Source organism: Hypanus sabinus, chromosome 17 (genome assembly GCF_030144855.1).
Source record: "Hypanus sabinus isolate sHypSab1 chromosome 17, sHypSab1.hap1, whole genome shotgun sequence".
NCBI lineage: Eukaryota > Metazoa > Chordata > Chondrichthyes > Myliobatiformes > Dasyatidae > Hypanus > Hypanus sabinus.
In genome coordinates this window covers 65,854,357-65,881,349 of record NC_082722.1, presented here as the reverse complement: position 1 = coordinate 65,881,349, position 26,993 = coordinate 65,854,357, and the positions used below count along the sequence as shown (strand labels likewise).

At 39.5% G+C, this 26,993-nt stretch overlaps 2 protein-coding genes across 5 annotated transcripts; one reads left to right on the top strand and one right to left on the bottom strand.

Annotated features, from left to right (window-relative positions):
- Positions 1-118: 118 nt before the first annotated feature.
- Positions 119-25,840, bottom strand: LOC132407016 (uncharacterized). Of its 4 annotated transcripts, none has more exons than XM_059993243.1 (4): positions 25,711-25,840; positions 23,397-23,502; positions 22,292-22,561; positions 119-12,384 (listed from the first exon to the last, which is right to left on the bottom strand). In XM_059993243.1, exons 3-4 carry the CDS (start codon positions 22,517-22,519, stop codon positions 11,404-11,406), a joined length of 1,209 nt encoding a protein of 402 aa, XP_059849226.1. In that variant the 5' UTR covers positions 22,520-22,561; positions 23,397-23,502; positions 25,711-25,840; the 3' UTR covers positions 119-11,403. The 4 variants fall into 4 exon arrangements, with proteins under 4 accessions (XP_059849226.1, XP_059849224.1, XP_059849225.1 ...); XM_059993241.1 differs by lacking the exon at positions 25,711-25,840 and adding an exon at positions 24,973-25,111; XM_059993242.1 differs by lacking the exon at positions 25,711-25,840 and adding an exon at positions 24,919-24,977.
- Positions 25,082-26,552, top strand: mplkip (M-phase specific PLK1 interacting protein). The gene has a single exon (XM_059993245.1). It carries the CDS (start codon positions 25,269-25,271, stop codon positions 25,893-25,895), a length of 627 nt encoding a protein of 208 aa, XP_059849228.1. The 5' UTR covers positions 25,082-25,268; the 3' UTR covers positions 25,896-26,552.
- Positions 26,553-26,993: the final 441 nt, after the last annotated feature.

Below are 26,993 nucleotides of genomic sequence, written 5' to 3'. Positions count from 1 at the left end.
CAGAGAGCTGGCTAGAACAAAGGGAGTAAGTTAAAAGCAGGTTATGTTTAGAAGCATAATCTGTCCTGAACTGTCACATTAACTCGTGGTCTTACCCTCTCAGGGATACTCCTTTTGTTCTATTCATCTTTTCCCTGCCTTGGTAACTAATTAAGTTCTGTTAAAGGTTTTAAGCTTGAAAAGTTAAATCCTTTTCTGTTTCTAGAGGCTGTCTACCAAACTGGTTGTTTCCCGTTTTTATTTAAGATTTCCAGGGTTTACAGTTTTCTTATTTTCATTTGAACAGAAGTGAATGTCCACAGTTGCAGCAGAATGAATGCACTTAATGCCATCAGGTTAATGTTCTGCTTAACTAAAACAGATCATCACTTTATATAATTGCTGCCCTTTCAGGACACTTGACATTGGAACTTGATCCTCCTATTCCTTATGAAGGTGTGGCTAGCTGCTTAATTTGCACACAGCAGCTTTGACTCTTTTATTAACAGGATTATTTCGAGCCTTGTAGCTAATGGTATGTCAAAACTCTTGGGGTTTCATAGCCTAGATGTTTAGAAGCCACTTCACCATTTCACATGACAATGTGAAGTTATTTTCTGCTTATTTATAATATTTGTTTCTATCTTTAATAGGATAAAGTGCACACGATTTTCTTGTCTAATGCAAGAGATGGACATGAAGCAGTAGGAATATTATTGAATTATGTGACCAGTCTTTCCTGACTTCTAAGAAATCCTCAACTGAGAATCCACAGTTGCAGCAGAATTAATCCACGTAGTTCCATCAAGTTAATGTTATTTTGATCTATTAAAATTGGCTATAATTAATTTATAGTTAATTTCTTTCACTCTCAATCTCAGTGTAAAGCACAACTCTGAAATATGATTATATTTGGTATGTTTAATCATCCAAGATTAATTAGAGAATTACTTCTATCGAGTACAGGTCCAGAGCTACCTGCAGGTTAATTCTACCCGAGTACCTGGGTGTTTGTGGGGAGTATGGAGATCGGGTAGTGTTAGAAGCTTGTGGTGTATTTGGATCCTCCTTAAGTATCATGAGGTCCTTTAAGACCTCGACCAAATAATATATATAACCCTGTGTGTATACTGTGCCACTGAATATTTCTGATCCCTTTTTGGAATATAAAGTTAAATAAATTCTGCGGGAAATATTTTTGGTACTTAGCTCTCATATTTTGTTTTACCAGAGTCCCAGAAAAAAGTGTTTAATCTTCCAGTTCAACTTGTGTGATTCTGCATTTTCAACTGGGTGGTCTTTATCCATTTTAATCCTTCAGTCGTACCTGAAAGAATTACTTTTCAGTAAATATGGAACTTGAGTATAACCTGTGGAAACTCATTCATTGGTTATGTGCCATGTCTTATGGACACTAACCTGGTTGAATTGGTAGTTAAAACATGATGTTGCTCTGACCTGGTCCACATCAGAAATGGTGCATATAGATAAGAGTTGACAAAATTATTGAACGTTACGAAGTCAGGGATCCATTTGTAAGTGTAGAGCTATCGTTGTGTGTATTTGGTTGTCATGTTTATAAATAACCTGCAGCTCAACTTTGAAGGCTGTTAAACCAGGGGGCATAGGAAACCTGTCATAGAGCCATTTTGAAGCTATATTTATGGCAGTATTGGGGTGTAGAGAGTACTCAAGTGCTGGGGCAGTGTGGCAGAGGCTAGGTATGCTGTGAAAAGCCCTTTCACAATACTGTGATAGAATTGGGCATTTACCTTACCTAATAGAAGAATCAAAAGCAGTGGCTGGGTTAGTGTTTTAGATTACTGTCGAAATGTATAATTCAAATGTCAGCTTAATTTTGGAAGCTTCACTCACCTGTGATATGCTGGATTCCTATATTCATACTATATATCCTGTTATTTTTCTCTTTCTGAATATTACATTTTACTAGCTTCCTTAAGCTGTTACCTGGGTGATCTGTGTGCCATTTGTTACGCTCGCAGAGCATTTATATTTAGACCAAAAACCCATGCACTTGTGCTATATTGCGACATATTCAATGTTAAATGTAACTTTGATTGAGACTGCTAATTTTAAAATGATTCCATCACAAAGTCACAGTCAGATTTAGAAGTTAAATACCCAGGTCAAATTTCCAAGGCCACTGTTTTCATCTGCTCTTTAGTATAGGGTTGTGCTGCCATCATTGGACCTATTTAACACTGATTTTAAATGAATAATCTGTCATGCACTTCTAATGCGTTAATGCACTGTTTCTATGACCCTAATGACTCATTGCCTTAACTTAGTCACTATTAGTGTCAGTGTTAAACCTATAACCACCAGTATTATTTTTGTATAATGTAGTTTAATATGTTCATATTTTGACCGTTGCATATGATTTATTGAAATCCTAGTGCAGCAAGAAGAGTGAAATTGTTTTATTATTGTTCGTTTGCTACAGAACCCTTGGCATAATGAACAGACATTTCAAAACAAAGTACTTGGACTAATTGCAACACTTCACTTTATTAGGGCCTTTGCATTATTTAATTTGATGATCAACTCATGGACTACAACGTGGCTTTATAGCCTTGACTAATGTCTTCAATAATGTTCGTCCATTTTTGAAATATAATTCATTTGTTAAGTTTAATGAATGGAGGAGGTGAGAGATTGTGGCTTGTTTGTTTTGGTTTCATATTTCTAGCAAAAGAGACTTTTCATGCTGGATGAGTGAATTCTAACATTGTCTTGAATGTGTAACAATTTAATAACACTTCATTCTACTTTGTGCATTCTGCACATATAAAGTGCCCTGCTATTTCTATAGATAGAATGTATCAGGATGCTTGCTTGAAGGCTCCTTTTCTTTTGTAAATGGACATCGCCAAAGTGAGCTATCCTATTGACGTTGACTGTCACTGTGATAATTTATTTCAGGTTGATGAGTAGCATGCTGCTTTAAATTTACCTTTTAACTTATTAATGGCAACAGACAGTTGAAGATTATGTCAACTTGTAACAGCTTCTGTATCAGCATTTTTCATTGAGTCTTTCAACTTGAGATGGAACATGGAGACAGTTTACTGTTCTCCAGATGCCTTTGGTGAATAGTGATAATTCTGGTACACTGTAAAGTCAGGCCAATCATTTATTTGATACTCAGTCTGAAATGAAGTTGCATTATAATTCTAGCTTTCTTTGGATGTTGATGCAGCCCAGACACACTAATTAGACTGGCAGTGTTAAATAAAAATAGGATTGGGTTTGGGGAACCTTCAAATGCTAAGGCTTGCACATGGTCAAGGTTGTGAAAGCCTGCTGGCATCTGTGGAAAATGAACTGGTATCCTCTGGAAGAGAACGAGTAAAATCAGCATGAGAAAAGCATAACCAAGTCATTTTTAAAGGATATTTTTATGTCTTTAATTTGACGCACCATGGGCAGGGGTGTGGTGGGAGAGAATTCATGGTTCATGAATTCTGCTTGAGTTACCCATCAAAGAATACTACACAACGGTTTATGAGACTGAGATAGTTTATTGATAAACAACTGCTGCATGCAGCATTAACTTACACATTTTGGTTACATCAATTTCTTTGAAAACACCTAAAGAATCATTATCTTGTGTATAACCAATGAAATTTGTGTAAATGCATGTAAAATAGTGAAGAAGTGTGTTTCCTTTTGGTCAATATGGGTAAGAATTTCTTTTAAGTTAATGCTAGATATGTTAACATGTTACAAGATTTGTTGTACTCCAGTTAGCCAAAATTTTGCACATAAATTATTTGCTGGTGTATAATGTTAGTGGATATTTTGTGTCAAACATATGCTGGTTAGAACTCTGCAAAGTTGCACCAAATAAAGATCAGTTTATTCAATATGAATGGTGTGTCTTAATTTACTTCATTATCTGCCAATTAGTGTGTTTTGCCAGATTGTTGTGTTATATCCAATTATGCTGATTTGCTTTTTATATTGACTTGGTTGTACGGTCATAATTACCATGCTTAAATGACATTTAGAGATGCATGTACATAGGTAAGACATAGAAGGATATAGGTAAGTGGAGTTAGTATAGACAGGCAAAATGGTTAGCATGCATGTGATGGGCTGAAGGGCCTGTTTCTGTGCTGAATATCTTGACTGACTACAAGCACCCAAATCCATTTTGTTCTGAGGCATTCAACTATTTTTCTTTAAATTTTGATTCTTTTTATTTTCCTTTGGTCTTGAATATATTTTTGAGGTTTGATCTTGTGGATACATTGGGTATGTTAATGAAGTAAAACTATAAAAAATGCCACTCCACTAGAGATTCTAAACACCTTTTTCTACCTTGGCCAAAGAAGCACCATGTTGGGACTTCTTCTTTTCACACTGTACAGTTGCAAGTAAAGGTTTGTGAACCTGTTGCAATTACCTATTTTTCTGCATTAATTACTCATAAAATGTGGTCTGATTCATCTAAGTCACAATAATAGACAACCATAATCTGCCTAAACTAATAATACAAAAGGAATTGTACTTCTTGTCAATACTGAGTACATAATTTAATCAATCACAAAGTCCAAAAAAAGTCTGTGAACTTCTGGGGTAATAACTTATACAAAAGCTACTTGTTAACAGGTTTTGCGATCAGTGAGGTGAGATTGGAGGTGTGGGTTGTAGAGGTTCCTTGCCCGATATATTTTTTTAAAAAAGGAATTAGTATATTAGTATTGGGAATCAGGTTACTGACAGAGCTTGCTCTTCTCAAGAAAATCTGTTTATGCGCACCATGCCTCGATCAAAAGAACTTTCAGAGGACATTTGAAGAAGAATTGTAGGGATGCATGAAGCTGGAAATGTCTACGAAAGCATTTTCAAAGACCTAAGTATTCATCAGTCTACAATAAGAGAAGTTGTCTACAAATGAGGAAATTCAATACTGTTACTACTCTCCCTAGGAGTAGATCACACCAAGAGCACAACATGCAATGCTGAAGGAGGTGAAAAGGAACCCAAGGGTAATAGCAAAAGACCTGCAGAAATTTCTAGAACTTGCTAAAGTCTCTGTTCATTATAAGAAAAACACAACAAGAATGGTGTTCATGGAAGGACATCACAGAGGAAACCATTGCTCTCCAAATAAAAATAATGCTGCACGTGTCAAGTTTGCAAACGTAACACCTGGATGTTCCACAACCCTTCTGGGACAATGTTCTGTGGACAAATAAAACAAATGTTGAATTTTTTGAGGGCAGAAATGTACAGCATTGTGTTTTGAGGAAAAAGGGCACTGCACACCAACACCAAAAGCTCACCCCAACTGTGAAGCATGTGGAAGGAGCATCATGGTTTAGAGCTACTTTGCTGCCTCAGAGCCTGGACAGCTTTCCATCATCCAGGGAACAATGAATTCAAAATTGTATAAAGGCACTTTATGGGAGAATGTCAAGGTAATGGTTCATCACCTAAAGCTTAATAGAAGTTGGATGATGCAACAAGACAAAGATCTGAAACACGAGTAAGTTAACAACAGAATTGGTTACAAAGAAGAAAACTTGGGTTTTAGAATGGCCAAGTTAGAGTCCAGACCTTAACCCAATTGAGACGTTGTGGCATAAGCTGAAGAGGGCTGTCATGCAAAGTATCCCAAAAATATCTAACTGAAATAGTTCATATGGAGGGACAGTCTAAAATTCCTCCTTGCTGTTGTGCAAGTCTGCCAAGCAGCTACAGGAAACATTTGATGGAAGTCATCGCTGCTAAAGGAGGTTCTACCAGTTATTAAATACAGTTATTCACATACTTTTTCCTAGCTTAGCCCAGCCTGGACACATTAAACAATGTGTTCAATAAGGAGATGAAAAATACAATTATGTGTGTATGTTATTAGTTTAGACAGATTGTGTTTGTCTATTATTATGACTTAGATGAAGATCAGGCCACATTTTATGAGTGATTTAATGCCGAAAACCATGTAATTACAAAGGGTTTACAAACTTTACCTTGCAATTGGAGATTAATGATATGGATGATGAAATTGATGGCTTTGTGGCAAAAGTTTGCATACAGTTAAAAGGTAGGTGGAGGTGCAAGTAATGTTGAGGTAATAGGGGGTTTGCAGAAGACTTGGACAGATTAGGTGAATGGTAGATGCAGTATAGTCCAGGAAAGTGGATGGATGGTCGTGCACTTTGGGAGAAGGAATAAAGGCATAAACAGAGAGCAAATTCAGAAATCAAAAGTGCAAAGGGATTTGGGAGTCCTTGTGCAGGATTCCATAAAGGTTAACTTGCAGGTTGAGTCAGTGATAAGGAAGGAAAATGCAATGTTCACGTTAATTTCAAGAGGATTAGAATATAAAAACAAAGATATATTACTGAGGATTTGTAAGGCATTGGCCAAACAGAATTTGGAGTATTGTGAGCAATTTCGGGGCCTTTTATCTAAGAAAGGATGGGCCGGCATTGAAGATGGTCCAGAGGAGGTTCATGAGAATGATCCCAGGAGTGTCTTTTAGTCTAGGGTCTTTTAAGACTCCTGGATGGGTACATGGAGCTTAGAAAAATAGAGGGCTATGGGTAAAGCCCAGGTAGTTCTAAGGTAGGGACCTGTTCAGCACAGCTTTGTAGGTCAAAGGGCCTGTATTGTGCTGTAAGTTTTCTATGTTTCTCATGTGTAGTAAGTTTCTTTGTAGTAAGCATGTCTAATGTGATGTCACTCTGAATATGTTAGTGAGACACTGGGTGGGAGTCATTTATATCTATATAAAATTCTTAGAGGAGTAATTTTGTTTTTGAATAGTTAAAGGTCAGAATGCAAAAAAAAATTGGTATCTTCCAGGGTTATTGTGCTGGAGAGATCACAGAGATATCAAAGGACCATAAACTAATTGAGTATAAGGAGGATTTTACAATCTGTAAATTCAACCAAAGAATGATGTTAGATCAGAAGAATGGCAGAGTGATTGAACTGGATGGTGCAAGTTAATACATAGTGAATAGTGGATTGAACAAAGGAGACTAGCCCAATAGCAAGTCTGGAGGCACTAGGCTCCACCTAGTGTTAAGGGAATATAGCTACTATACTCTCAGTTAAGTACATGGTAATCATAGGAAATAGCACGTACTGTAAATATAATGCACTAGGCCCAGATTTTAGGACTTGTGGATCAGACTGAAACAGTTACCAGCATTGGTAAATCTCCACATGTAGTTTAACATGACAATCCTAAACTTAACACCTTTGAATCCTACTTCTCAGATCATGCAAGCAAGGAAGAGTGTTGATTAATGCAAAATTAAGTTATTTACACATTTGTCCTGCTGCAAGAATAGATTGCAAATTTTATACTTAATATTTTTAAGGCCAAAGTCAGGTTTTAATAGTTAGAATATCCATATTTTATGGCAAAATGAAATAATTAATTTTGTGTGTTTGGATTGTAAATTCCATTAATTTCATAACAATAAATTTAAAATGATAATCTTGTAAATTTCAACTTTGTTTCAGGCAAATGGAGGGTGCAACAGTTCTATCTAAAACCAGTGTATTATGCCTAAACTAGGGAGACTACAACAGGATGAGGAAGGAATTGAATAGGGTTGTCTGGCCACATAGGCTATATGGTGGTGTGGCGACCCATTTCCTGGCATATCCGAACCGACTCACAATTAGATAGCCTACGGGGGTTTGCGAGCACAGAGCTTTGGAGCCTCTGCGCCATGGGGGGCCGGTTGACAGAGGCTTAAAAGTGAGGCGGAAGTTTTCGAATAAAGTTTTTTTCCTTCGACTGCAGTTACCGACTCCGTGTCGTAATTTTAGCGCTGCGTGTAGCACACCGCTACAGTGGGACAGTTGAGGAACAGTGGAAGACTTTCAAAGAGATTTTTCATGGTGCTCAACAACAGTATATTCTGGTTAAAATTAAGGACAGTAAGGGTGGGGAGAACCAGCCATGGATAACAAAGGAAATAAACGAAGGCATCAAATTAAAAGCCTGTGCGTACCAAGTCGCCAAGTGTAGTGGGAAACTGGAAGAATGCGAAAACTTTAAAAAGCAACAAAGAACCACTAAGCAAGCAATAAAGAAAGTGAAGATAGATTATGAAAATAAACTAGCATAAAATATAAAAACGGATAGTTAAAGTTTTTTTATAATTATATAAAGCAGAAAAGGGTGGCCAAAGTGAACTCCCTTGGAGGACGAGAAGTGGGGATTGATATTGGGTCATGAGGAAATGGCCGAGGCTTTGAATGATTATTTTGTGTTGGTTTTTACTGTGGAGGTCATGTCTAACATGCCGAAGAGAGATGCTATGGATGCGATGAGAGGTGAGGACCTCGATACAATAGCTATCACTAAAGAGGTAGTGTTGAGCAAACTTGTGGGCCTAAAGATAGACAAGTCCCCTGGTCCTGATGGAATATATCCTGGGGTACTGAAAGAAATGGCAGAAGTTATAGTAGAGGCTTTGGTAATAATTTACCAAAGTTCTCTGGACTTTGGGCAGGTTCCAGTGGATTGGAAGAAGGTGAATGTCACGCCACTGTTCAAAAAAGGATGCTGGCAAAAGTCAGGTAACTATAGGCCAGTTAGTTTAACATCTGTAGTTGGGAAAATGCTTGAAGCTATTATTAAAGAAGAAATAGTGAGGCATCTAGAAAGAAATGGATGCAGCAGGTAGATGCAGCATGGATTCAGCAGAGGCAGGTTCTGTTTGACAAACTTACTGGAGTTCTTTGAGGATATAACAAGCACAGTGGATAGAGGGAAACAGATGGCTATTATTTACTTGGATTTCCAGAAGGCACATGATAAGGTGCCACATAAAAGACTTATCCATAAGGTAAGGATGCATTGATTTAGGGGTGATATATTAGCATGGATAGAAAATTGGTTAACCAATAGAAAGCAGAGAGGTGGGATACATGGGTGTTTCTCTGGCTGGCAATCAGTGGTGAGTGGTGTACTGCAGAGGTTGTTGCTGGGCCCACAACTGTTCACGATATGCATTAATGATCTGGGAGGGGGACTGAATGTAGTGTATCTAAGTTTGCTGATGACCCTAAATTGAATGGAAAATGATACAGAGAGTCTGGAGAGAGATACAGATAGGTTAATTGAGTGGGCAAGGGTCTGGCAGATAGAGTAGAATGTTGGTAAGTGCAAGGTCATCCACTTCGGAAGGGAAACTGAAAGATCAGATAATTATTTAAAAGATTTCAGCTTGCTGCTGTGCAGTAGAACTTGGAAATGCTTGTGCATGAATCACAAAAAGTTGATTTGCAGATGCAGTCGGCTATCAAAAAAACAAATAGAATGTTGGCCTTCATTGCTACAGGGATTGAATTTATGAGCAGGGAGGTTTTGCTGCAACTGTATGGGGTACTGGTGAGGCTGCACCTGAAGTACTGCGTGCAGTTCCTGGTCTCCTTACTTGAGGAAGGATATACTGGCTTTGGAGGCAGTGCAAAGGAGGTTCACCAGGTTGATTCCAGAGATGAGGGGGTTAGACTATGAGGAGAGGTTGAGTTGCCTGGGACTGTACTTAATTCAGAAGAATAACAGAACTTACAGAAACATATAACATAATTAAGGACTAGATAAGATAGAGGCAGGCAAGTTCTTTCCACTGGTAGGTGAGATGAGAACTAAGGGACATAGCCTCAAGATTCCGGGAGCAGATTTAGGATGGAGATGAGGAAGAACTGCTTTTCCCAGAGAGTGGTGAATCTGTGGAATTCTCTGCCCAATGAAGCAGTGGAAGCTACCTCAGTAAATATACCTAATACAAAGTTGGATAGATTTTTGAATAGTAGCGGAATTAAGGGTAATGGGGAAAAGGTAGGTAGTGGAGATGAGTCCATTGAATGGAAGAGCAGGTTTGACGGGGCAGGTGGCCTATTCGTGCTCCTATCTTATGTTTATTTCAAAATCTGTTTTTAAAAAGAAAAATTGTATTATATTCTTCCTGGCTACCCTGCTGTGTGAATTCTATGAAGAGATTTACTGCTGAGCCTCTGCGGAAAGAGTGGCTTTTCAATACCAAATATCAATTTGAAAATTGGGTAAATGGAGGTCCATCACATAGATGATGTGATTGTTATTGGTTTTTTTCTTATTTTCCTGGTCAACAAGCAACTATGGAATAGAAACAGAAAATGCTTGAAACAGTCAGCAAGTCAGGCAACATCTGTTACCGGTTCTCTTTCCATATACTCTGCTTAACTTGCTACATATTTCTAGAATTTTCCATCTTTGTCTGTTTTCCAACATTTTTTTTTCATTTTTAATTTACTGTGCATCATGCACACCACAGAATTCAAGCCACTACTGATAGTACTGATTCCAATCAAGGCCCCTGAGTCACAATTGCTTTAATTTTTTGGGTTCTCATTTACCATTATCCAGACATTCCTTCCCATCCTACTCTTCACATCCAGTCTCTCTGCTGCAGCTCAGATGGGAACATAAAAGCAGAAGCTGCAGTATAGCTTATTCCACTGTTAATTGGGTTATAGCTGACTCATATCTTAATTCTGCTGCCTTTTTGAAGCATTAAATTCCTTTAGGTCTTGCATGAATCTCAGCTCTGTATTTCTCAATTGTTGTAGCATGAGCAACTTTATTGGTGAGTTTAAGACTATTAAGAACTGTTTCTGAGTTAGTATTTGTGAAAAGACTACTATATTTCTCAGGACAACACAATTTCTCTCTCAACCCCATCAATCCTTTTAATCACCCCAGTTAGCCTGGCCTTTAGTCATTGAAGTCCTCCTAATTTAACCCTTTTAGTCCAATATCATCTGGAGAATCTGCCTTGCATTTGTTACTTTGGGAACCTACACCTCATGCACTCTTCCAGCTCTCTCAAGACATAAGAGTGGTTTGTTTTTGAGAACAGAATATCTGTGGAAGAGGAAAGTGGATCTAAAGAAAGAGAAGAATTTGTATCAAGGTCACAGGGTCTAAAATTGTGAATGTTTAAAGATTTTCTCTGTTCTAATTAAGCTGAAATAAAATTGTGACAACCATTTGTATTATCAAGATCATGATTTAAGATTTTTAAAATTGATATGAATTAAGCATTACAATTATGGTAAAACATCATTTAGGACTGAAAATAACTGGATTTGTCTTTACAGAATGACTTACAGTAAAATTTATATTGCTGTGAGAGGAGAAAGATTGTACCTTGCTGCTCCCCAGTAAACACCATTCAAATCATATTCTGTCAATATTATTGGGTTGATAACTTCTCCTTGCCAGAGCCATAGGATTCATTATGGCACCACAACTGACCATAAAGTCTTCATCATGCATTGGGGTTGACTGATGTTCTATGCTCAGGGAAAATGTGGGGTACGACAATGGGTCATGACAACCATGGAGCTGAGGTAGAAGGCCACAGAGAAGTGAACTTAACACTATAGAAGTCTCTGTGGCAATATGGAGATCGCTATTCCAGGTCCTGAAGATGGTGATGGGTCTGGCTGTGAGAGCATAGGGAGAATATTGTGGCATGTGTCTTTTTGTCTTATTCTACTCGCAATTTTATGAGTTGAGTCACTGTGACTGAAAGCTGATTTCCCAGTGTTATCTTGCTTTATGTTCTTTGTGTGATGCTTCATAATTTTTGAAGGCTGTAACCTTATGCTGTGGCATTCCATTAGTTTGGAGGCTGGGACGTGACTGACGGCCAGCTTATCTTGCATTAAAGAATATCGCCAGCACCAATGATCCATTATTCTTGTTATTCCTACTGGAGGAGAATTTGCAGTCTTTTCTAACTCACTGACCTGTAACATGGCCATATTGTAACAATGGGTCCTAAGACAGCAGTTGGCACTGTTGTGACTCTTCTCCAATGTTTCACTCACAATTTTCTGACTTACATTTCCATTTAGTGTACCCAAACTAAATGTTGCCACTGGTTTGATTCCCAATGCAAACTTTTCACTGACATTGGCCATTTTTACAGGAGGGAATAGAGGGGAATGTTTTCTTACTGGCCCCTGATGATTGGTGCTGAGGATAACCGCACCTTCTTTTTCTTTGTGTGGATCAATTTCGGACTGTGTCATGTCTTGGATATAAACTTCTTTGCTTGCCTCATTTACTTGAGCCTGTGAAATTGTAGAGCTGTACACAGGTATCCTCGTTTGTGAAAAAGCCGGAGTCCTTCTCTTTGGAGATGTTTTGGAATTCTCCCCTATGAAATTATATGCTGTTGTGCTACTGGATCTTTTGGAATGTTCAATATCTTGGCCCATCTTCCTTTCTAAGATGGGCACCATCTCTGCACAGACAACACAATGGCTACCATTTCTCTCCTCTTTCCTTGGTCTCTTAGTTGTTTTCAATGTAGGAATGGAGGAACGGAGGTTATTTGTTCTCCAGCCATGCACCTGGAAAATGAAACCTTTAAATTACATTAGCTGTTTCTCACAACTGTTAGTTATTGCAGCCTAATGAACTATGATACAGAATCATTTCTTTGCTATGTTGCATGAGTAATCAAGAAGCTTAGATCCAATATTTAAGTTGAAACATCTCCATTTTCACTAGTGTCAGGATGAATTTAACTATTGCTCCAATGTGCTTTGTTCCAAAGTAAACTAAGTCTTACTTTTGCTCAGCCATGGAATCCTAATCTTTCCATTTTAACATCACAGACATAGATAGGGTTAATGCATGCAGGTATTTTCCACTGAGGTTGGGTGAGCGAGAACTAGAGGTCAATGGTTAAGGGTGAAAGATGAAATACTTTAGGGGAACTTCTTCACTCAGAGTGTGGAATGAGCTACCAACAGAAGTGGTAGATGCAGGTTCAATTGCAACATTTAAGAGAAGTTCGGATAAGTACATGATGGATTGGAGGGATGCAGGTCAATGGGACAGGGAGCATCATGTCTCAGCATGAACTAGATGGGCCAAAGGGTCTGTTTCTGTGCTGTAGTGTTCTATGACTCTATGACACTACAAGTGTTTGTCTTCTGTCTCAATTAGTTGTTCAACATCATTGCATTAACACAGAATGTTATAAAACACACCGTCCATGATAGACTTGGCCTGAATTTACCCTTTCAGGTGAGTTTCCCCAATCACTCTGAGTTTAGTTTGTTAATAGGTGAATTTTGCAAAGCAGGAAGCTCCCATATTAATGAATTTGTACTAGAATGGGCTAGAATTGTCCCAGGTGTGTTGAGGTTGGAGCTGGCATTGTTCTCCATTCTGTTTCCAATCTACAGGCTGTTGTCAGATATGTGCAAGGGTGGGGCTTAGTTGAGATATCAGCCTCAAAAACAGATGTGGTGAAACTATAACGTGTGCAAACATCATGCTGGCAAGTGACATTCAGTGCCAGACCTCAATTCTTTGAACCTCACCCATAATAAAAAGATACACAGTGATCATCTTCACTGCCAAATGAAGCAGTAAATTATTGTTTTCTTGAACCCAAGAATAATGAAGTATTTTCACAAAAAAACATTTTACACTGGCTTAGTGCCAGTTAGACAGTTGCAAGAACACATGATGTTGGATGATATGTTTTAAAATTCTTACAGACTTGGTGTATAGATGAATGTTTGGATAGTAGGAGTAGAGTTACTGATAAAACTAGTGTTATATGCATAGCTCTCCAACCAACCAGGACAGTTAGAGAATATTTGTCATCATTACTGCAGCAACAAAAGGCTCACTGAAAGTAAAATGTTCATTTTCATTTCCTTGATCTTTTATGAATATGCACCAAAGATTATAATTCCATGTTCATGTTTCTTATGTTCTATATGAAAAACAACAACAGCATAGCAGTATAATGGTTAGCATAATACTTTTTCAATGCCAGCAATCAGGGTTCAATCATTGCCGTTAACTGTAAGGAGTCTGTACATTCTCCCCATGAATGCATGGATTTTCTCCCACATTCTGAACACTTAGAGGTTAGGGTTATTGAGTTGTGGGCATGCAGTTGGCACAGGAGCCATGGTGACACTTGTGTGCTGCCCCCAGCACATATTCTAACTGTTTTGGTTATTGACACAAATTACGTGTATCACTTTGTTTTTGATATTTTGATATACATTTGACAAATAAAGCAAATCTTTAAAATCTATTATTTAGAAATTGTGATTTTTTTTATTTTTCAATTGTCTTTCAAAAATAATACTGTAATGCTCTGGTTAAGATTGCCACTGCTGTGCTGTGAGGTATTTTATTTCAGCAGTTTTCTGTAAAGGCAGTGTGTCCTGCTTTTGGCTTCACTTAAAGATAAGACCATAAGACCATAAAAATTGGGAACAGAATTAGGCCATTTGGCCTGTTGAGTCTGCTCCACCATTCAATCATGCCAATCCTTTTTCCCCTCCTCAACCACACTCCCCAGCCTTCTCCTGTAACTTTTGATGCAGTGGCCAATCAAGAACAATCAATCCCCACCTTAAATACACCCAACGTCCTGGCTTCCACACTTGTGTGTGGTCACAAATTCGCAACCCTCTGGCTAAAGAAATATCTCTGCATCTCTGTTTTAAATGGATGCCCCTCTATCCTGAGGCTATACCTTCTTGTCCTAGACTCCCCCACCATGAGAGATATTCTTTCCATACCTACTCTGTCTAGGCTTTTCAACATTCAAATGGTTTCAATGAGATACCCCTTCATCCTTCTAAATTCTAATGAGTACAGGCCCAGAGCTATCAAGCTTTCCTCGTATGATAACCCTTTCATTCACTGAATCTTCCTTGTGAACATGTTCTGAACCGTCTCCAATGCCAGCACATCTTTTCTTAGATAAGAAGCCAAGGTGGGGCCTCACCAGTGCCTTATAAAGCCTCAGCATCACATCCCTGATCTTACATTTCAGTTCTCTTGAAATGAATGCTAACATTGCATTTGCTTTCCTCACCACCAACTCAACCTGCAAGTTAACCTTTAGAGAGTTCTGCACAAGGACTCCCAAGTCCCTTTGCATCTCAGATTTTTGGATTGTCTCCCCATTTAGAAAATGGTCTGCATATTTATTTCTTCTACCAAAGTGTTGACCATGCATTTTCCAACATTGTATTTCATTTACCAGTTTCTTGCCCATTCTCCAAATCTGTTTAAGTCCTTCTGCAGCCTTCCTGTGTTCAACACTACCTGCCCCTCCAACTATCTTCATATCATCTGCAAACTTGGCAATGAAGCAATCTATTCCATCATCTAAATCATTGATATATAGCATAAAAAGAAGTGGTCCCACCACTGACCCCTGCAGAACACCACTAGTCACTGTTAGCCAACCAGAAAAGGATCCTTTTATTCCCACTAGCTGCCTCCTACCAATCAGCCAATGCTCTAACCATGCCAGTAACTTTCCTGTAATACCATGGGTTCTTAACTTGGTAAGCAGCCTCATGTGTGGCACCTTGTCAAAGGCCTTCTGAAAGTCCAAATATACAACAAACATTGCATCCCCTTTATCTATCCTACTTGTAATCTCCTCAAAGAATTCCAACAGGTTTGTCAGGCAAAATTTTCCCTCCAGGAAACCATGCTGACTTTGTCCTATCTAGTTCTGTGTCACCAAGTACTCCATAACCTCAACAAATTACTCCAACATCTTCCCAACCTCTGAGGTCAGGCTTACAGGTCTTTCATTTCCTTTCTAAAGCCTCCCTCCTTTCTTGAAGAGTGGAGTGACATTTGCAATTGTCCAGTCCTCCGGAATCATGCCCGAGTCCAATGATTCTTAAAAGATCAATACTAATGCCTCCACAATCTCTACACCCTTCAACACCTGGCACATTGCTAGTGTCTTCCACAGTGAAGACTAATGGAAAATACTCATTTAGTTCATCTACCAACTGCTTGTCCCCCATTATTATTCCCCCAGTCTTATTTTCTAGAGGTCCTAAATTCATTCCATTCTCTCTATCCACCTTGATAATATTTGCTAGCTTGTTGTCAACATTCATCTTTTCCCTCCTTTTACAGTTGCTTTCTGTAGGTTTTTTAAATGCATCCCAATCCTCATCTTCCCACCACTTTTTGCTTTGTTGCATGCCCTCTCCTTTGCTTTTACATAAGCTTTCTGCTACAACTGTGGAGAAGATGGATATTTCAAGTGAGACTGTCAGGGACAGGAAAATCTTCAAAAAGTAGCTCAGTGGTTAATCAAATAGAGAAGAAGCAAATCTACAGAGGGACCCTGTAAAGGAATGGGCTGGTGTCTCAGAGAGAATACATTCTAATCAGTGTATAAAGGCAAATACTAAAGTGCAAAGCACTATTACTGAAGGTTTAGTGGGACCAAGCTCTGATGTATCCATATGGGTTGAAGGTGTTTATGCTAGGGCCATACTTGACACAGGTTCTCGAGTTGCTTTGCTTTAGAGATCCTTTTAGAACCAGTTTTTTTGAATTTACCATTGATGCCACTCAGCACCCTTGAGATTTGGAGGGCTTAGTACTGATGAGTACCCGTACAATGGTTACTTGTCATTGAAAATAGAGTTTTCAGAAGCAGATGTTGGAGTATCTGAGACTCTTGGCACACCAGTGTTGGTCTGCCTGGATCCAGACAAAAAAGGTGAAGCTTCCATTCTTGTGGTAACAAATGCTCCCATTGTGAGAAGGCTTGTGGAAGCATGAAAGGAGAGAAATGGAGAGAATTTTTTGAAAACTTTGTCCATTCACCTGGTATTCAGAATTGCTTTTGAGAAGCTACAAGTTCTTCCTAAGCAAAATGATGAGTACAAACAAGGAACTGTGTGGTACACCCAGTCTAAACCCATCATGTTACATCCTGGAGGAGTAACTCAAGTGACAGAGGACACCCTTTTCCAAGAGAGGTCTTGCAGATTAACACCAGTGGAAGATGTTTGCCAACACCTGCTTAAATTGAAGGATGCTGAGGTTAATCATGGGTTAGTCTGGGACCAGAGCCACTGGAAGGTACAAGTAATAGAACAGAAGGAGGCATCCTCTAATAGACAGGAAAGGTCACAAGGAGTGACTGAAGCTGGAGAAGGTAAAGCTGAGATAAGGAGATCTCAGAGTCAAGTAACCCCTGGCTAGGCTGGCAGAGGATGCATCTGGGCAACAGTATTATGTCATTTCCCAAGGTGAGATATGATACTTCCATTTACAAATGGATTTGGGGTCCTGAGATCACAAGATCCATTGAATACTGTTATTAATAATGGTTTATTAAATTCCACAATCATGAGGACATGACTATTTTTGGTGGGGGGAGAACGTAATGCCCTAGTTAAGATTTCTACTGCTATGCTGTGAGCTATTTTATTTTAGCAGTATTCTGTAAAAGCAGTGTGTCCTGCTGGAAAGTGTGTTTTGACTTCGGCTAAAGATAAGGAGTCATGTTGTTCTCTGGAGAGCTGAGGAGAAAAGTTTTCTGAAGGACAGTTGTTTGGTTTGGGGTCTTTTGGCAGGAGCCGCAGAGGGATGACTTTGTTGAAATCTATCGAGTGGTGAAAGGCCTTGATAGTGAGGATGCTTCCTGTGGTGGGAGAGTCTAGGACGAGAGAACACAGCCTCAGAATACAGAGGTGTCCTTTTAGATCAGAGATGAGGAGGAATTTCTTTAGCCAGAGTGGTGAATCTGTGGAATTTGTTGCCGCAGGCGGGTGTGGAGGCCAAGTCTTTACATATACATATTTAAAGCAAAGATTAATAGATTCTTGCTTGAACAGAGCATGAAGGCATATAGAAAGAAGGCAGGAGTTTAGGGCTGAGAGGGAAATGGATAGCCGTGGTGAAATGGCAGAGCAGACTCGATCAGTCGATTGGCCTAATTCTGTTCCTACATCTAATGGTCTTATGTTCTTTTCAGTTCTATGTTAATCTACAACTCACAGTCAAAAACATAAACTACAGATTTCTAAAATGCAATAAATTCTTTCTATAAAGAAATTTGTTTAAAAGAAGAACCACTTGCAGTTGATGTATACAAATTATCTCACCTAAAGTATACACTCAATGGCCACTTAAATAGGTACACCTGCTCGTTAGTGCAAATACCTAATCAGCCAATCATGTGGCAGCAACTCACTGCATAAAAGCATGCAGGCATAGTCAAGAGGTTCAGTTATTGTTCAGACCAAACATTGAATGGGGAAGAAATGTAATCAAATGTTTGGCACCATATAGAGTGGTTTGAGTATCTCAGAAACCGTTGACCTCCTGTGACCTTCATATGTTGACAGTCTCTAGAATTTACAGAATGGTGCAAAAAAACAAAAAAAATCCAGTGAGTGGCAGCTCTGTGAGTGAATACACCTTGTTAATGAGAGGTGAGAGGAGAATGGCCAGAATGGTTCAAGCTAACAGGAAAGCGACAGAAAATCAAATAACCACACATTACAATAGTGATGTGCTGATGAGCATCTCTGAATGCATAACCTATCAAACCTTGAAGTGGATGGGCTACAGCAGCAGATAACCCTGAACATACACTCAGTGGTCACTTTAATAAGTACGGGAGTTACCAAAGAAACTGGCCACTGGGTGTATGTTACAGAAAAATACTGTGTATCATTTATTTTTGATAGGACTTTTCTAGGCAAGCATATAAAAGAAAAGGCTGTGAAGCCACAGTCAGCACATGAAATTGCGATAGAAATCAACCATAATTTCTTTGGATGGCAAAACTGCTTAAAATAGCTAAATTGCCTTCTCATTTCCTAAATTCCTCTAAGCCACCAATTAAATGAATCAGCAACAAAGAATGTAGCTTGGGTTGGGGGGGCTGGGAACAAATCATTGCAGTTTGACATTTCTGCTTCTCATCACAGTCTATCCATTTCACTGTCTAGTAAAAGGATAGGCAATTTATTAAGTGCGACAGTGTCTTTTTATAACATTATTGTTAACAACAGCAAAGAAGGAACATGCCTCAAGCAGTAGCTAACAGCAGTGAAGCAGTTAAGATTATGATTGGTCAACAAAATCAGCCTTAGTTTTACAGATGCTTGCTATGTTGCCTAATAGGGTATTCACAAGGATCAGATCCTCTCCTGAAAATATCTTTGTATCAGAAATAATAATATTGTACTGTCAAATATTACACTCTCTACAGAAGGAAAACCATTTCAAAATGCTTTGTTACAAGCCATAAGTTGGTCAGCAGTGTAATTGAATCACTGAACGTCACGGACAAAGCTACTCTGAATAATTTGAAACACAAGAGATTCTGCAGATGCTGGAAATCCAGAATAACACACACAAAATGCTGGAGGAACTCAGCAGGTCAGGTATCATCTAAGGAGAGGAATTTACAGTTGATATTTTGGGCTGAGACCATTGATCAGTACCGCAAAGGAAGGGAAAAGAAGCCATAATAAGATGGTGGGGGCAGGGAGGGAGTGTAAGTTGGAAGGTGATGGGTGAAGCCAGGTAAAGGGGAAGCTAGGTGGTTGGGTGTGAGGGGATGAAGTGAGAAGCTGGAAGGAGAGAGTTGGAAAAGGTCTAAAGCCAGGTGAAGGGGAAGGTAGGTGGTTGGGGATGAATTGAGAATCTGGAAGGTGAAAGGTGTAAAAAGGACTAAAGAAGGAGGAATCTGATAGGAGAGGAGAATGGACCATGGGAGAAAAGAAAGGCACAAGAGGGAGATGATAGGCTTCACTTATCACCTGCCAGCTTGTATCAGCAACATATAGTTTGTTATTGAGGAAAAATGCTAGTGATATGTTTCATCTGATTCAATGTGAAAGGCACCACAGCAGATTTCCTTTCTGTAGAGACCTCACTTTGTCATGAGCAGAACAAATTTAACAGGTTATTTGTTCTCAAAGAGATTTTCTAACTGGATTAGTATATTTTCTACAACTGAGTGAACTCAGCCTCAATTGACTAAGCTAATACAGTTCATATCTTTAAATACATTAGCATTTTACAGAAATAATTGTCAATAATTCAGTCATTTTTTTAAACTACTTCTCATCCTAATTTTTTTAATTCATTCTTAATGAGGTTGCTCATGTTCATAGATCCCACTACAAACTCAAAAGCACATGTTCAAACTGATGAACGGAGTTTCAGTACATGTGAGGGAATTGGTCAAGGTATTAGTCAAATCTGTGGAAAGTTTTGGACAGAGACTTGGGGAAATTATTTGCTTGAAAGACAGCAATGTTCAGATTAACTAACTGATGCCAGCACCTGCATTGAGAACAGGTGCATAAACATGATTTATTTTTAATTTTTTTAAAAGAATGTTGAAGACTAATTTAGTTCTGTTTATAAAATAATAGGTTGCCATGGGATAGGCACAGAAAAAGGAGGTACAAAAAGAAGTATAATAGAATTAGTGGTTCCAACATTGAAAGGTATAATCAGAAAGATATTCCAATTCTGTCACCTAAAAATGACTGCTGGGTGAACTTAAACTTTCAGTACTGAGATTGATGATACTTGTTAAGCAGTCTACCAAAGGAAGTGGAGCACAAATGGGGGAAATCTCAGAATAGTTAAGGGGTGGGGGAAATGTGGCTGAATAGTCTACTGATTTTCCTAGATGGAATTGAGTGGCTTTAGAGTTGGATGGATTCCAGTTGATGTCTAATGTAAAATAAATATTTGGATGGAAAACTGGTTGCTATGGTTCATTGACTAACAATGTTGCCTCTGTGTCAGAACGTCTCAGTCCAGAAACTAGGATATATAGAAAAAAACAATTGAGGCTATACAAGTACAACACTGCGATTGTATGGCACTGTTACTAGTGCGGTCATTCAGATAAAACATTAAAAGAAAGTATCGTCTGTTCTTCTGAATAAACGTAAGATATGTATGATACTATTTCAGAGAAAAACAGAGGAATATACTGGTCTATATTTAACAATTAATCTACATTAATAAAAGCAGATGATCTGATCATAATTTGATGGGAACTTCTTGAGTGCAGATTTGCTTTCTTCCTATGTATTACGATATAGTGATGTAGTTGTAATGAAAGATCTTGGAATGATCCAATGACTGTTTACTTCCCTTCATAGATGCTGCCTGACCCGCTGAGTTTCTCCAGCATTTTGTGTTTTGTTCTTACAATAGTGATTACTCTTCAAAAGTAGTTAATTTGGTGTAAAGCTCTCTGGGACATCCCAAGGTAGCAGAAGTGCAACCTGACTTCATTGTAATATCTCAGTAAGCCTCAATGAAATTGTTTTATTTGTCAGGTAGAATTTTTCTTGTTTGCTTTTACCACAAACAATCTTTTGCATGTACCCAGCAGGAATCTCCAGAAATACTATTTTTCCATGAGTTCATCTCTCACTCTTTCAGACTCCAAAAAATGTAGGACTATTTCATTCAGTCTTCTATTTTTATTTAGTTTATTGTTTTCAAATTAGAAATGTACAAACATGAAGAAGTCTGCAGATGCTGGTAATCCAGAGCAACATACACAAGATGCTAGAGGAATTCAGCAGGACAAGCAGTAAATAGCAGACTTTTCAGGCTGAGACCCTTCTTCAAGACTGGAAAGGAAGGGTGAAGATGCCTGAATAAAAAGGTGTGGGAGGGAGGGGAAAGAGGCTAGCTGGAAGGTGACAGGTGAAGCCAGGTGGGTGGGAAAAGTCAAGAGCAGAAGAAGAAAGAATTCGATAGGACAGGAAAGTTTCACTTCTTCTTACTTCCCTGTTACTTCCCTCTGGGTCCCCTCCTCCTTCACTTTCTCCTGCTGTTCACTTTTGTCTCTGGTCAGATTCTTTCTTCTCCTGCCCTTACCTAGCTGCACCTGTCACCTTCCAGCTGGTGTCTTTCCCCTCCCCCCATCTTTTTATTTAAGCATTTTCCCCCTTCCTTTCTAGTCCTGAAGAAGGGTCTCAGCCCAAAATGTCAACTGTTTACTTTTTACTGTTGACACTGCCTGACTTGTGAATTCTTCCAGAATTTTGTGTGTTGCTTAGAAATACACAGAAAAAAATTATCTTGTTAATATCAGCTTAATCCGTGCTGTGGGTGGCAGAGTAGCTTACTGGTTAGTACAACGCTTTACAGCCCAAACTATATGATCAGGGTTCAGTTCCCACCACTGTCTATATTGTACGATGGTGTGGGTTTCCTCTGGGTGTTCCGGTTTCCTCACACATTCCAAAGACATACAATTAGGGTTTGTAAGTTATGAGCATGCTATGCTGGCACCAGAACTGTGGTGACACTTGTGGCCTGACAAACAAAATCTTCGCTGATTTGATTGCAAACAACACTGTATGTTTCAATGTACCTGTGACAATTAAAGCTAATCCATCTATTTTTGTATTACAAGTTTAAAAGAAAATTCACTGGTGAGAGGGTTAAACTACTTACTGCATCATCCCATCCACCACAAAGGATAAACTGATCCATTGGCTTTTCATCTTCTTCAGCTTCTTCACTGAGTGTGATTAGAACATCAATGAGTTTTCTTTCAGATTCCCATGAATGTAGAAAATGGGTGGGGCTCATCACCACATTACCGTCATTACTGTCACTGCCAGGAGATTCAAAAACTAAACTAGCTTTACTTCCAACCACATCTTTCTCCTGAAATTCCATTTTCCATTTACACTTTTTAGCAGGCAAGCTCCAAATATTTATCTGGCAAAAGAATAGAAGTGTGAAGTTAATGCCTCACTAAATTCAAGTTAAAGAGGCATCATTAAATATTAAATAAGGCATCACAGTTAATATTTGATGACATTGCTTCACACACAGTTACTGTCAGATCAGTTGCTTCATCGCCTTCCAAACAAAAAGTGGCAGGTTTTTGATGTAGTTACACAAAATAAGGATAGTTGAATCATACATATCACACCTTCACTCTTCCTGGTGTAAGTTTCAATGCCTTCGAAACTCAACATATACAGATAACAACACACAAAATGCTGGAGGAATAAACAGCTGACATTTTGACCTGAGACCCTTCATCAGGAGCTATAGAATCGCTACTAATACATTCCAGAAACTTTTAGCAGGAAACAGTGTCTGTTATACCTCTTAATAGATGCCACCTGAACTCCTCCAGGATTTAAGGTGTGTAGCTCTGGATTTCCAGAATGTTTGGCTCCGAGCTTGTACTCCTTCCCCTCCCCCAACCTTATTATTCTGTCTTCCTTTCTAGTCCTGATGAAGGGTCTCCACGTGAAGTATCGACTCTTTATTCCTTTCCATTGATAATGTTTGACCTTCATTGTTCGTTCAAGATTTTGCATATGTTAATTTACAGATATTTTTGTGTTCATGATATACAGATAATCTTTTTGAGTTTTGCCTTCACTAAAAAAAGACATTATGTATTAGAATCAAAGTTTTAACGCAATACAGCACTGAAACAGGCTCTTCAGCCCAAATCCACACTAGCCATTAACCACAGATTCTACAGTTAATCCATTTTCTCTGTATTCTGTCAATTTCCTCAGATTAGACCACTCACCTATAGGAGCAGTTAGCAACTGCCCACCCGCAAGCCTTTGGGATGCAAGGAGAAATAACAGGATCACAGGGAACCGCATAAAATGCTGGAGCCAGTGAGACAGCATCTATAGAGAGGAATAAAGATTCAGCATTTCAAGTTGAGACCCTTCATCAGGCCACAGGGAAAACATCCAAACTTCATATGGATTGTGGCCTGCTACTGTTATTGGAGTATAAAAGTTGCATTGTTTGCTGTGTAACCAAAACTATGTAGTCAGCTTTGAACTTGCTATTTGCTAGAGAATGAAATCTTAAGAATGAGAGGTAGCTAAGAGATGTCTTGCTTTGAACTTGTTTGCTGTGTAACCAAAACTATGTAGTCAGCTTTGATGTAGATTATGTAGTTTGAACTTGCTATTTGCTATGCATGTACCCAATTTAGTAGGAGAATGAAATCTTAAGAATATAGAAGACAATGTTGTGGTAATGAGAGGTAGCTAAGAGATGTAGATTAGAACATGATTAAGTCAATGGGTAGAAACAATAGTGGTGGATGTACTTGTGATACGCACCTATAGACCGATTGGATATGCTAATACAACTAAACCAGGAGATTGCTATAAAAAATGCTATGTACAAGGACCGGTGGGCAATCAACGACTAGCTCAATGACTGTCTCAGCTTTGATTTGAAAATTAAAGTTTAATACTTCTTGAAGAATCTTCTGCGTCTCCTGGTCGTTTGTGGGGCACGAGAAACCATGACACTGTGAGGCAGCTGTTCCACTGGCCCAACCAACACTATAGTCAATAGTGTTCTTTGTGTAAAAACAGTACATAGGCTGATTTATCATAAGCAATGTGACAGAATCTATATTAATTTATTTAAGATCAGTGGACATCTAGCTCACTCCGAGTAGGTGAGGATAAAATTGTGAATAGTTGTCCTATAGTGCTTCGAAGTGCAACAGAGTATTGGACAAGGAACCTGTGTTTGACTACATGGCAAGTTGGTTACATGCAGAGTCAACTTCTGAGAGCAGAATCAAAAAGATAGGATTCAAACATGTACTGGCAACTCAGGACGAGATGCAAGAAATTTGGAGAGAAAACCAAGTTTGGAGGTTGGACAAAATCTCAGAGACTAAGGGCGAGTCATATGACTATCAAACAACAACAATCTGTCTAGTCGTATTATTGTCTCAAATGAGAGTTTACTTTCAATGTTAAGACATTTATGATAGAAGTAATGCTTTGGATAATTGTAAATGGCCAAGAAAGAAAGCAAAGGGAAAAAAAGATTTTGAACTGGGACAAGGAAAAGTTTGTTTTTTATTTGATGAATCAGTTGAGGAGTTGCACAACACTGACAACTGAACAGATAGTCTCGACAGAGTGACAAAGAAATCCACGGCCCGCTCACTTTCATTGTTGGAGGAATTTCATATGAAAATTGGTGACACAAAAATAAACTTGTCCCCATAATAAACGACCTTTACTTGCCTGTTCATTTGTCTCCACACATAAAAGTAAATTTCTTACCCTGAACGTTATCAACAGATTTTAATATAAACTCTTGGGTAAAGGTAAGCTCACGTTTGTTTCCTTCTCAGGAGAATTTGGGAACCAACCAACGGTTGCCGTGGCGACGCGTGGGTACTGCCGCTGCGAGGCACCACAGACGGAAATGACAAGCTGCACCGACCGGAAGAGCGAGGGATGGCTTAACGGGTGGCGCACAATTCGAGAAGCTTCGACGTGTACAGTGTGGGCCTAGGATTTTGACAGAAATCAAAAAAATATATAGAAGCCGGCGGTTGTCTGCCTGGAGGAGTTGAGGTGAACCAGGAGGAGACGGGGTAGTGGATCGGCGTGGTAACGTGAGGTGAGGGATGTTCCGCCCCATGAGGCAGGGCTTCCGGAGCCCGCCGCCTGTAGGCCCAAGCCCGGGCCCGGGCCCGGGCCCCTTTCCCGGAGCGGGACCGGGTGGAGGCGGGGCAGGTGGCACCTTCCCTTGGGGGCTCCCGGGCAACGTGGGCACCCCTCCTTACGGAGTGCGGCACCGGTCTTTCACCAAATCTCCTCAGCATCAGCAGCAACAACAGCAGCCGAGCCCAGGCCTGTCGCCCTTTCACCAGCACCGATACAAAAGCCCGTCCCCCGGCCACCAGCAGCCGACGCCGCAGAGCTTCACGTCCCGGCACAGCCCACGGGCCCGCGGCCGCTACTCCTCGCCGTCTTACCACCCTCACTCCCCTGGCCAGACCGCGTCTCAACAACCCTCGCCCAGCTCGGCGCACCGCCGCTACCAGGGCTCGCCCAGGACATCCACACCTTTCGGAGGAGGCGGCTGCATCCTGGAGAGGAAGTCGCCGGCACCCGTGGAGCAATATTACAAACCGTCCATGCTGCAAGACCCGTGGGCTGACCTGGAACCGGTCTCCGCCTCTGACATCAACCTGCAGTACGGGACCCCGCAGTCCGTCAGCTCCACTAAAAGAGGCAGGTACTTTAGCTAACAGTTTCTCCAAGCAACACCGCGTCCGGGCAGAGAGCAGCTTCGACCTCTTCCACCTGCACTCTGGGTAAGATAGCTAAAACTGACCTCCACAGTGCTGTCTCACGCCCAGTGAACAAGAACTTACTCTGGTTCCCACTGTCACTTCTTTCCAGAGACAAAACATTTTTTTTTAAAAACAAAATTGATTACTTTTTTTTGGCAGATCGACTTTTTTAACGAGACCTATTTTTTTAACCACACCGAGTTTTCTTTTCTTTGCAACACATGGGAGCTCTTTGGATGTTATCTGGGAGAGTGCAACCGCTGCAGAATAGGAAAGTGCCTGCTCCTAACTATCTAAAATCACCAGCCAGTGGACAGTGACTAATTGTTTTGCAGGTTTTCTCCACTTCTATGCATTAATGAGCAGGTTAGGGGGTGTCATCTAATTTTTTACTGTAAGCCACTGAAATGGTCATTTTTAAAACTTTTGTCAACTTTTTTAGATTAAAGGTAAAAGCTTCAATGTTTAATTTTTGTAAATCCATATTTCTAATTGTGTGTATGTAAAAACTGAAGAAAGAAAAATGATTTATGTATGATTTCATTGAGATGGTGTATCTGGGGCATGTGTGCAGTAAAGGTGTGTCTTGGTATCTTATTTCAGGTTCCCCCCCCCCCCCCCCCCCCCCCCCCCCCGAGAAATTGTAGATAAGAATTGAGCAAGACTTTCAATCACCCACCTGTAAAATAATTGTCCTGGCTTGCATTTGTAACAGTGAAACTGGGGAAGAATTTTAATAGTGTAAGGAGAAATATTTCTTTTAACTCTAATTGTGGCTTGTAATTTATCATAAATTTTGCTTGTTTTTTTTTAAGCATAGAGAACATAGAAATGGTGCCCTTTATTGCCTTGCAGTCTAATTCTGCTTGCAGGCAGTTAATGGCTCAGAAGAAATAAAGGTGTTATCTATCTGTTGAAGTGCCACCCTTCCACTGGTACTGGAAGCCAATAAAACCTGTCTTACAAATGTATACTTAGTGAGGTTTGCTGGAATATTTGGCAAGTTCATCATGGTGGGGCACAATGATGTGTACATTTGTCATGTACTAAAGC

Coding starts and splice junctions, on each gene's coding strand:
- mplkip (XM_059993245.1), top strand. CDS start 25,269: ATGTTCCGCCCCATGAGGCAGGGCTTCCGGAGCCCGCCGCCTGTAGGC.
- LOC132407016 (XM_059993243.1), bottom strand. CDS start 22,519: ATGGAATTTCAGGAGAAAGATGTGGTTGGAAGTAAAGCTAGTTTAGTT. Junction 12,385..22,291: donor GTGGTGGATGGGATGATGCA/GTAAGTAGTTTA, acceptor TTCATTTTCCAG/GTGCATGGCTGGAGAACAAA.